At 32.5% G+C, this 12,355-nt stretch overlaps 2 protein-coding genes across 3 annotated transcripts in view; both read right to left on the bottom strand.

Annotated features, from left to right (window-relative positions):
- LOC116027221 (sterol 3-beta-glucosyltransferase UGT80B1) overlaps nucleotides 1-12,355 on the bottom strand; it is a 713,221-nt gene that overhangs the window by 471,267 nt on the left and 229,599 nt on the right. The gene's annotated exons all lie outside the window — the stretch shown is intronic.
- Nucleotides 4,260-6,411, bottom strand: LOC116027623. Its single transcript, XM_031269330.1, has 3 exons — nucleotides 6,105-6,411; nucleotides 5,066-5,409; nucleotides 4,260-4,515 (listed from the first exon to the last, which is right to left on the bottom strand). Exons 1-3 carry the CDS (start codon nucleotides 6,362-6,364, stop codon nucleotides 4,421-4,423), a joined length of 699 nt encoding a protein of 232 aa, XP_031125190.1. The 5' UTR covers nucleotides 6,365-6,411; the 3' UTR covers nucleotides 4,260-4,420.

The following is a 12,355-nucleotide window of genomic DNA, read 5'->3' as shown; positions in this document are numbered from 1 at the left end:
ATATGATTCGTTGAATTCAAATTATTTTCATAGTAATAAGCGTTATAGGAAAAAAAAAAAAGTCTTACCTATGTTACTTACCATGCATATATTTGAGGATGAGATTTGCAAGTATGAACTCCCTCCTGCCGTTTTGCTTTGTATAAGTCGTTTTTCATGCAGATATGTAAGCATGTCCCACATGATGATTCCATATTTGAAGATGGGATTGATGTACAAGTTAAATTATTTTTTATTTTTAAAGTATATATGTAGATAATTACATATTGAATTAACGATTTTTGGGTGATTAGGAAAATTTGCAACTAGTATTTAGGTGTGTGCATAATAAGTGGATTAGGTAAACTTGACTCTTATATATAAATTTACAAATTTTTTGAGTAATAAGGAAAATCGACCTTAACTACTTGAATGTGTGCACGTGATAAACTACGTTTTTATGTAATAGCTTGCAAAGCACACAAGAAAGGTAAGTCGCACTATGAAGACCATGCCAATGAGCTTGATCGAGAAGGTGTTGATAAGAATTGAACTCGTGACCTTTAGGTATGAGAATCATATTCCACTCACTTGAGAATTTACAAATTTTAATTATAATTTTTCAAATAAATGACAACATATATTCTCATAACCAATTATAAGAGTTTTGCAATATTTTCCTCCTAAAATCAATTCATAATTTGCACATTCCAATATGTCTTTATTTTCAAAAAAAAAAAACATGTCTTTATTTTACTAAAGTCCTTTTTATATTTAATCATTGTATAAACTCTTTTTATGATATTCGATAATTAATTAATATTTTGAGAATTTTAACTTGATACTTTTAAATAATATTTCAACATTTTCTATACTGGCCTATTTTTACCTACATATAATAATTCATCCACATGTCATCTATGTCTAATGTCTACGTGACATACATTTCAACATTCACATGTTTAGTTAACTACAGATATTAGTTTATAGTACGTAAATAATAAATAAAATATTAGATTTTTAATGAAGACATTAGGAATGAGAAATTATGAGTTTTTATAGACTTACTCGAATTAAAAAGATTTTATTTTGTAGCCCATGTTTAAATACATGTATGACTCTATTTGGCAGATCTTATTTAGGAGCTTATAACTTATTTTAAAAAAATTCATTTAGGACTTGTTATGATGCCATGGTTAGAGACACCATTATAGAGGAGTTTGTGGAAGGCTATGGAGAAAAAAAAAAAATTCTCGACTAGTTAGTCGTCTCAAGACCCATTATTTATTTATATAGTTTTTTAAATTGCACAAGAGATAATAATAAATAATATACAACGTTGATGAAGTTGGAGGGGTGCGTGGATCTACACTTGGTGGGACTTGGGAGGGGGTTCGAAACCGTGCCGTAACAATTAATCTCATTACAGTTATTTTTTTTTAACTAAAATATAACTGTAAATTGAACAACAACAAAAACATTGATGAAGAAGCAAGAACAAAAAACACACACAAGTTCATCAGATCACAAAAACATACACGACAAAAGGTGAATATTTAAACAACATTGTGAAATTTGAAAAACATGGAACATAAGAGATAATACTTGAGCTTATATTCTGTGTATTATAACATTCGAATGCACAAACACATCACAACATGTGTTACTAACATGAATACACAAAAAGGTTGCCTAGAATACACAAAACGGTTGTCTAAAATACACATAATATTGACACAAAATAGAATACACAGAATATTGACACAAAATATACAGAATCTCATCCTCTTAACATTTTAATATGAGATACACAATGCATTGTGCACTCTGGTCCACGACATAAATTGACGCTTTTTTAATAAACGGTAATAATTAGGCCCCAATAAACGTGAACCACGATTGAATTAGGCCCATTAATTAGGGCCCACTATTAGGGCCCAATTGTGTTTAAAGCGGGGGACAAACAACTAAATCCCCAATAAAGAACGAATCCGGTGGGGCCCAACTATATATTTTCCCATATTTGCCGATTGCATTCTTCCTTGTCCCCATAATACAAGAGCATCTCCATCTGTGGAGATTGTGGAGTTCATGTAAGAGAATTATCCTTAGCTTGCTTCAATGGACTGATGTGAAGGTTAAAATGGGAGGAGTTAATTCTCCTGCAAATGGTGGTATCATGTCAGGAAAAAAAAAGAAAAAGAAAAAAAGAAAAGTCGCCGAATTGCGCGTTGGGCGCAACATTGCGCCCCAACGGGCGCGTGTTGTCCATGTGCCCGCTGGGGCGCGTCAGAGTGGCCGCCAGCTGGCGGCCACTTTGACTTTGGACTTACTTTTGTATTTTTTTTTTTTAATTTTCAGAATTTCTTTTTGTTTTCTCTTTTCTTTTTCTTCTTTTTCCCTTTCTTCCCACTTTCTCTTTCCTAATCACACTTACAAAAACTCCTAAATTACCGCGAAATAACTCAACTGATAATGATGCTCTAAGTCCTTGAAATTGGGAATTCACACTCACATTTTTTCTCCGTCACCGAGAGGGTAAATTGACTACTTCATATGACAATTAAAAAATTATATTTGGTTTGAAAGGGTGACGAGGTGAATAAAATATAATTTTTGTACTTAAAGGTCACGAGTATAATTTTTGTTAATAATATCTCGATTAACACCATCTTAGTTAAGTCTGTTGCACAAAGTCATACAAATGTAGTTTATTTTTTTTGTATGGTTAGCAGGTTATTACACAAAAGCGGGATATGAGGATATGCATATTTGATGTATTTTGTTAAAAGTTTTAGGGTATGTTTGGTTCGCACATGAAAATCGGAAATGGAATGGGTATCAAATATTTGGTGATGGTAATGAATTTTGGTGAAAATATTTTGCATGTTTGATAGTAGGGTGGAATGAGAATGATTATTAATAGTTGGGGAAGCGGATGAGGAATGGAAATGAAACCCTTATTTTATTAAGGAATGAGTTTTGCAATTAAGAGAGCGGGATATGAGGATATGCATATTTGATGTATTTTGTTAAAAGTTTTAGGGTATGTTTGGTTCGCACATGAAAATCGGAAATGGTGGGTATCAAATATTTGGTGATGGTAATGAATTTTGGTGAAAATATTTTGCATGTTTGATAGTAGGGTGGAATGAGAATGATTATTAATAGTTGGGGAAGCGGATGAGGAATGGAAATGAAACCCTTATTTTATTAAGGAATGAGTTTTGCAATTAAGAGAGCAATCAAAACACATAGTAATGTTCTAAAAACTTGTCAACCAAACAATAACAATGACTTTAATACCCATTCCTGATAGCTAAACCTATCAACTAAACACATCTTTATTTTATTTTAAAAAATATTTATATTTGATCCTTAAAATCACTACCAATTATTACTGGCATTATTTATAGAGTTAAGTTACATTTCTCTACAAAAAGCGGGATGTGAAAATATGCATATTTGATGTACTGTTTCATACTTCGTTCTAACCATTTGAAAGTGACTCCCAACTCCCAAGTGGCCACTAGTAAACTTAAGAATGCGACTGATTTGCAGCAATCTCAATCAAATTAATACCACCGTTAATTTACTAATCACAATATTTTAAGTTTGACTCTCACTAAGAGTAGTTTATTGATCTTATTGGTTTAAATTGGTTAACTGTGGGCGAATTAGCTGATTTACCTTATTGTGGTCCTTAGTTGATTAGGGCAACCTAGGTTGCTTTACTCAATGTACATCCTCGAGTAGTGACTATGAATTTTTCTCGTCACCTACAAAAAAAATAAAAGAAAAAAGTAATGCAATTGATTTTTTTTTCATACCAAAATGTCACAAGTTCGATTATTGCCAATTCACTCGCAGTTGAGCCCGTCATGGGCGATTTTGCATGCTATTGATATAACTTGGTAGTAGTGTGGAATTAGAATGATTACCAACAATAATGTTTGGTTATGTATGACCCTATAACGGGAACAAAGGTTTTAAAAATCTAAAAATAAAAAATTAAGGTAATTGATCCTAATATAATGGCATCCAAAGCACCAATATGAACAAAAAAAATCAAAACAAAAATCTAAAAGCAATAATTCAAACTTAAAAATCGGATTATCAATAAGATGGAATGATAGGGATCAGAATGAGGTTTTTAATTGACATGGTAATCAAATTCTATAGTTATATACTTATATTTTAAAAAGTTGTCAACTAAATACTAACTATGATTTTTTTTTCTCATAATTCATGATATGTAAACCCATAAACCAAACGCACGCTAAAAGAAATACGTATTATATTGATTCTCGATCGGTACGTAATGGTTTACATTTCAGTCTCTCCATACATAAATAGTATAAAGAACTTTACAAAAAATTAATAATAAGGGATTTTTCTTTAATTTATTTTCCCCCTTTTAATAATTATTTATTGTAGAATTTCAAAAGGAAATATCCAGCATGTCCACAGCTAAATTCTCCATCATAAGATGTTCCACTTCTCCAGCACAACATGGCTTCTTCCAGCTTCCCCTCCCTGCAATTCATATTCAAAATTTAAATTAAAATTACAAGTTCAAGAAAATCCCAATTGGGTACAACTTTTCATGCATAAAGTATAACCAATCGAACCGAATTAATTCAGTTAACCGTTCAATAACTGCACTATATTTAAGCGAAAGATTTTATCAATTTAAAAAATTTTGTATTTTGATTAGTTCGAGTCAAAATGTATATACTCCCTCGGTCCCTAAATGGTTGTCTCATTTGCTTTTTACACGCTTTTTAAGAAATTAAAGTAAATGAGGTGTGCTTTTCAATTATATCCCTCACTTTTTTACTTTTGGACATAAAAACAATAAAGAATGCAAAAGTCATAAGGGTAAATTGGAAAAAGTAGAATGATCGTGATGTTCAATTTTGAAAAGAGGACAATATTTTGGGACAAACTAAAAAGGAAAGTAAGACATGTAAAATGGGACAAGGGAGTATATTAAAAAATAAACATATAAATTCTGTGATTTATTCTAACAAATTTAACCACATCAGGAAAACTGAACTAACTGAATGAACAACTAGTGACTTACCATCATAAGGGGAAGAAGGGCTTGTTTGGTGATTGATGGAATTGTTGTTGGTGTTCTTGAGAGGGCAGGAGGAGAGGGGCAAAACTGGTAGATTCTGACAGTTGCAGATCTCAATCATGTAGCCATCAGGGTCATGGAAGAAGAGCTGATCCACAATCACACCACCTTCCTTAACCTTTGCAGTCACATATTCAATGTTCATGTCACCTAGTTTGTTGATGATGAGGTTCATGTCTGAGCACTGGAATGAAATGTGGTTGTCTTTAGGGTTTATCTTCCCTTTCTTGGTGATGCCCACATTCTCTGCAGCCAGGAGATGGATCCCAATGCCATGATTGAACAACCTGCAGCAGTATTACTAAATCAGTGAGCTAAGTGCGTGCGGAAAATTAAAGATGTAAATCTTGTTTTTGACATCATGTGGCTTTTGAGTTTGTAGTTGTTTAAGGTTGTGTTTTGGACATGTACATGACTAAGTGACTAACTAGGATCTCGACAAGTATTTAGGGTCAGACATCCTAATGGGCGTTTCAAAAATTGATAGTTATATATACGTTTACGGGTTCGGTCTTAAAATGTTGATCTTGACTAACTAGGATATTCAATAGTATTTAATTCGAAACTCAATTCTAGATGTGTATGTCTTCACGTATTTAGTATCGGACATTATAATGTAGGGTGTGCATACACACGGTTGGAAATGTCCGATTTTTCGACCATCGTGGTCGGAAATCAGCAATTTCCGGTTGGAAATGGCTATTTTGACCATATTTCCGACCACTTAGGGTATCTGAAAAATCGCTCGTCGCTATTTCTGACCACGGCATGAAGTGGTCGGAAATAGCTTCCATTTTTACAATGCAGTCGGAAAATAGCATCCACTGGATTTCCGATGATTTTTCAGTGACCAGGAAAATTCACAGTTACAACTCGAAAGTGTGCACTAGGTAAATCCTACCTTGTGATCCTACCCGGTAAAGGATCACAAGGAGATTCGTGATGTTTTTGTAGTGTGTGTGGGCATAGTATATATACATACCAAGCTCCTTCAAAGTCAAAGGAAGAGGGCCTCTTGATGAGGACAAAACCCAGAACTTGCTCATAGAATTGGACAGTTTTGGGGACAGATTTGCAGACAAAGGAGACATGGTTGAGAGCCAGCAATGGCATTCTCTTATTGTCATCACCTTCTTCCAAACTCCATGAAGATGAAGAAGAAGAAGAAGAAGGAGAAAGAGGAGAAGAAGATGCAGACAACTCCAAATTCTCATCATTTGATCTCACAATCTCTCTCCCCATATTCTCTCTATCTCAAACAATAATATAATCTATTGAAGACTCTACAACTTATTTGGCTATGGGACAATGAGAAACTTCACTATGATAAGTGCATATATATAAGCAGGGTGGGAAGAAAGTGCTGCCCTTTAAACTTTTTTTTTTTTTTTTTTTTTTTTTTTTTTGTAAAATATAATAATAAGTTTATACTCCAAATTGTAAGAACCATTATTCACTATTCCGGGTGAATGAGGCAAATCCTAAGATGTATCTCAATTAGCCTCAACTAGATTACATGCTCCTAAATGCTTGTATTTTAGTGTCTATTTTTTTTGTCAGACCACCACGAGGTGTCCTGAGCATGTTCTAACTGTAAGAGACACCTTTAAACCCGTACTATACTCAGACTAATTCCCATGTTCTAACTGTAAGAGACACCTTTAAACCCGTACTATACTCAGACTAATCCTGGTTCGCACTGAACAAGTCTGATTAAGGGACAAAGTGTACCAAATTGCTTTTTCCATAGGACAATATTGTATATTAGTGTCTATAACAATACTAAATTCTTATTTAAAAAAAAAAAAACAATACTAAATTCTTACTTCTTCTTTTGTGTGTGTGTGTCATTGGTAGGATTTTGTCATAATTACTTTCCAACCTGTTGAACACAAAAAGTCAATATCACCTCCACTATTGAGGCTCAAACCTACAACCTCTCAAATGAGAGTGTAATTTAGTGTCACTAAATCACAATGCAAGGTCTTGGCATACTATAGTTATTCTAATAGTAATTAAAAATTTCTTCATTAAGTTTAATGCTGATGGAAGATGGAAAGGGCAATTGGGAATAGTTGCAACCAGAGGAATCCTAATGAATGGGGAGATTGGTTTGGTGGTTTTACTTTCAAAATAAAGAAAGCAGAAGAGCTTTGGCAAATTTTATCATGGAACATGCTCCATGTAGCATGTGGACCATGAAGTAAAACGACATCGTATTATTTTAATTACACTTCAGTTTTATTTCACAATATATGTTATATATTGTATGTGTTATGTTGTTTATTTTCATTTTTCACACACTAGTTTTATTATAATAACGATGAAATATCACTTTAATTATACTTCAAGTTTATTTTTTAACTACATTAGTTTCATTATAATAACAATAAAATATTATTTTAATTCTACTACTTTTTCATTTGAGTATATATATGTGTGTGTCTGTGTGGGGGTAGGGGTGGGGTTTCTATGAGATCAAATCTTGTGTATCAATCTGATAAATTTTAATGGTTTAAATCAATCGCCCTCGCACACACTTAAGCATTGATAAACAAGTTAATCTTACAATCTCACCTAAACAAGTGATTTCATATGATCTTAAATCTCTCTATATATACACACTTTTTTTTGTTTATATCATTGGACATTTAATTAGTCTAATCTAACAATTATGGTTGGCACTTATTAGAGTGAGCCCTACACCATTGTACAGCTCAATCCTACATGACAATGGATATACAATCACACGACATCATTATATTATTGACCACTCCAGTGCATGACCTCTTATTTATTTATTTATTTATTTATTTATTTTATTGTTAGTAAAGGCTTCCTCTAGAGTTTTCTTTTGTGTCTATATATGCCTTTTGAAAATTTGGAAGTTTTTACCATATAAAGTTGTTAATACGTACAATATGGCATTTAATACAATAGTTTAGAATCTTATGGAGGGTGTGTCATAAGTAAGAGCCAAACATTGGAAGTGCAATCTGAATTTGGTGAGTAAATGACTATCGAATACTGTCGTTGAGTTTAAGCACTCGATCTAATGAAAACGAAATATGAAATAACATAGGAGAAATGTATAAATATAAAAATATAGAGATATATACTTCTAGTTTATTAAATATGCATAAGTATTAATAGTCCTATAAGTTTTTTTTTTTTTTTTTTTTTGAATTAGACCATTGAAATGCATTTCTTTTCAAGATAAACCCTAAGGTTGAAGAAGAGTATTGTTTCGAAGTATAGAGACAGAGATCGTTTAATCTGTTGCCTCTACTCTAATATGAAAATTTATTGAAGAGAATATATGAATTCAATAAGGAAGTCGCTAAGCGTCTTATTATTCACGGGCAACTGACTCCTAAATTATAACCAAAATATCCGTTTTGCGGCTTACTCACAATGACTACTTTTAAGTAGCTATATGAATAGTGTTTGTAGCGCTAGTCTAAACTAGAAGTCATTGCGTACTTAGCTTATTCTTTTGCGCTAGCTTAGAATAGTATAATCTTTATCTTTAGCTTAGTCATTGCTTGTAGGTTGTGCAAGAAATTGGACTAGTTTTACATGCAATTTTTTTTTTTAATTATAAAGACGATCTTGTAATATTTTCAATGAGCTTCCAATGTAGAAACGATTCAGTGAAACGACATTCTTCCTTGAAGAGATCCATTCTAAGAGGAAATTAAATTTTTAAAACAATGCCAGTAGGGATATGATGGTGTTATAAAACAAAAATATAATAGAGAAATGAAGTGATGATTTGTAAGTAGTTTTAATATTGTATGCTTGCTTGCTTGCTTTATGAGGCCGGCAACATTAAACTAATGAGGTTTAATTTAGTAAGTCAGATACTCAAACTCATTATTGCAAGACAAAGTCTTGACAAGTATCTTAAATTTGTATATTAAGGATACATACAAGTGGGATGACAACAAAAAAATTGAGTAAAATATAATGCTGAATGTGTTCCACATGATCATATGCCAATTCAACAAGCCTAATGCCCAAATCCATGTGCACATTTGATTAAATAAATTTGAGTAATGATGTCATGATTGCTTGGATGTTGGATATCCATGCATGTAAAGATCGAGAAGTAAAACTCTTGGTTAAAATTGAAGGAAAGTTCTAGATAATGCATGTCACTTGTGCTCTATGCTCCTAGGAATCATATTTCCTAGTATTATATTTGATAAAGTTATATTATGTCCTGTTTTGAAAGTGTTAATAAAATGATTACTTGTGAAAAAAGGAGTTATAAAAGAATTATCTTTTACCTCTCTCTTTGTGTTGCTAATGTTTTATAGAATAGAGTAGTTATTCAAGATTTAGTTCAATCCTTAGTTTGTACTTAGGTAGATAAAATCTGTATTAGCATAAAGAGTTAGTTCAAGTAGGTCTCATATCATACTCAGAGTATTGAAGACTGAACTAGTTAAAGAGATAGTTTGAGCTAAAGTTCAAGACGGTTATTCTATTGAAGATCTTCTCAGAGAAAAGTAATTAAGCAACTCTAAGTCAAGTCAATTATCACGATCATTATTGTTTATGGGTTGTTCATCACATGGAGACAACACTAGTGTGCTGCAATTGAGGAGAGTCTCAATTTGAGTGATTAAGAGATCTCTTCGTCAATTCTTTCAAGAAGATGCTCCGCATTGTTTAGCTATGGTGTAGCTGTGAAGTTTAGAGCACTTCGTGTTCATTAATGTGGCTTGGTATATCATTTCCTTTGAGTTCAATGGAGAATCAGACAATCTCTTCATGTGATGCCCCCAGACGTATGAGTAGATATCTTCGAACTGGGTTATCAATTTTGGAGTCTTTTTACTACTTGTTTATTCCTATTTGTTATTTGGATGAACTACAAACTGCGATAGTTATACACACAACAAATTTTCTAAGAACATAAATCAGAAATGTTTGAGTTCATTACTTATCATTTAAATTAACTTTAAATCATTCATAAGTAATTGAACTTAAGCTTTAGCTGCCCAATTTCATAAAGGCATAGGTAAAATATAATTCTCATATCAAAATGTTATCAGTTCAATATAGGGATGGCAATTTAACTCGCCCCGACGGGGAAAACCGATCCCCGCCCCGACGGGGGCGGGTTCAGGGAATTAATTCGGGGAACAGGGGCGGGGATGGGGAGGAATTCCTAATCCCCGCCGGGGACGGGGGCGGGGACGGGGACGGGGAATGTATCCCCCGCCCCGACCCCGACCTCGACCCCGATCCCCGATCCCCGCCCCGTCCCCGTATATTATATATTATATATTTATATATATACACGAATTATATATTCAAGCTAGTTCTTTGTTTAGGACTTTAGGTGTCTAGTTCTTTTACTTCTTTGTTTATAAATTTCCCTAATATTTGTCAGCTAGTTTATGGTAAATGTTACATATTATACTATTTGGCAGGCCACCTTCATGAATCATGATATATATAGATTTCAAAGGCTTGATTAAATACTATTATGATTATCAATTTTGCATATTTACTTAATAAAATGTAGGTTTATTACATAGTTTGCAGATTTACTTAGTTTGCAGATTACATAGTTCAGTTTGCAGATTTACTTAGTTTTGATTTTTTTTAAGTGAATTTACTTAATAAAATGTAGATTGTTATGAATTATAAATTAAATAAAGAATAAAAATAATCAGTGACAATTATTTGTTTATTACACTCCAAAATATCCTGGAAAACTAGAAAGAATTTATTTGTTGGACATGAATAACATGATGAGAAATAAGCAATGGAAAATTGAAAATAAACTAGTAGTAGAAAATTGGAAATAAACTAGTAGTGGAAATAAAGTAATAAACTAGTAGAAATACCTTTAACTGTTTATATTGAAATAAACTAGTAGAAATACCTTGTATTTGATGTCTATACGCTATCATTTAATAAATATTTAAACATTTACGGTAAACTAATTCTCTTTTACGGTAACAATATAATTTTTTCATAATATTAGTTTCTTGGTTAAATTTACATAATTCAAAAAAATCCCCGCGGGGATTCCCCGTCCCCGAAAAATCCCCGCGGGGATGGGGATGGGGAATTATTCCCCATCCCCTCCGGGGAACGGGGCGGGGACGGGGAATGGGGGAAGATTTCGGGGACGGGGACGGGGACCCCATTCCCCGCCCCGCCCCGCCCCGTTGACATCCCTAGTTCAATACGATTTTGTTAATGTGATTTACATATCTTGTATGGTAGTAATGGGGTTACATTTGATCATATAAGGGTGTTTAAATTGAAAATTTTCTAATTTTACCAAACTAAAATTTGCCAATTAATTTGATTTGAAAATTATACTAATACTCCATTTTTTTTTTCCATTTTACATGTTATACTGTTAAACTAACTCTTTCTTTTTTAGTTATTTTCTTTAATATTTCTTCTTCTTTTTTTTCAAAAAAATTGTTTGGGTATAATAACACTTTTAATTTAGTTTCTAAATATATAAATTTTATATAGTAATGTTAAACTTAATATTATAAAAATTTAAATTTTAAATAATTTTAATAAACTCTTGTTAACTGAACTAAACACTTAAAAATGAGATAGTGTGAATAATAGATTATAACCTTTGAATGATTTCATATAGATACACATATAATATATTGAATTGTGTTCATGTGTACGTGTCATGTGTATAGCTTGACTCACATGAGAACTAGTAATTACGTGAAAACGTGTAGACTAATCTTATATGTCTATTCAGCATGATCAAGACTTGAAAATTTTTATTAAAAAAAAAATAGAAGAAAAAAGCGCGATAACATTTCTATAATTATAACAGTATATTTAGAAATGCTTGTTTAATAGAGCATAGAATTAATAGTGAACATACGTGAGTACACTATTATGAAAAATACTACTTGGACTCCCAAGTTCTACTCCCAACTTTTACTCTCTCACACACAAAAATTTAATGTTGACACTTTTCTTGAGACCCACAAGATGAAGATAACCTATCATATCTTGCCACTCAGGGAGTAAAAGTGAAGTAGAGAATGTGAATCCATGTAGTAAAACTCCACAATTATAAATAGTATAGATCCTACTCTCGGAGTACACTATCAAAACGAACAAATGAAATTAGTATCCACTATCCACGTTCTCACTTGACTATTTCAATTAATTCTATGAACCAACTCTTCAACTAAATCTACCAACCCAAACCCACCCCCCACCTCC

The sequence above is a fragment of the Ipomoea triloba genome, chromosome 1 (assembly GCF_003576645.1).
Source record: "Ipomoea triloba cultivar NCNSP0323 chromosome 1, ASM357664v1".
In the NCBI taxonomy this organism is placed as follows: Eukaryota; Viridiplantae; Streptophyta; class Magnoliopsida; order Solanales; family Convolvulaceae; genus Ipomoea; species Ipomoea triloba.
Note: the sequence above shows the minus strand (reverse complement) of the source record. Positions and strands in the feature narration are given on the sequence as shown.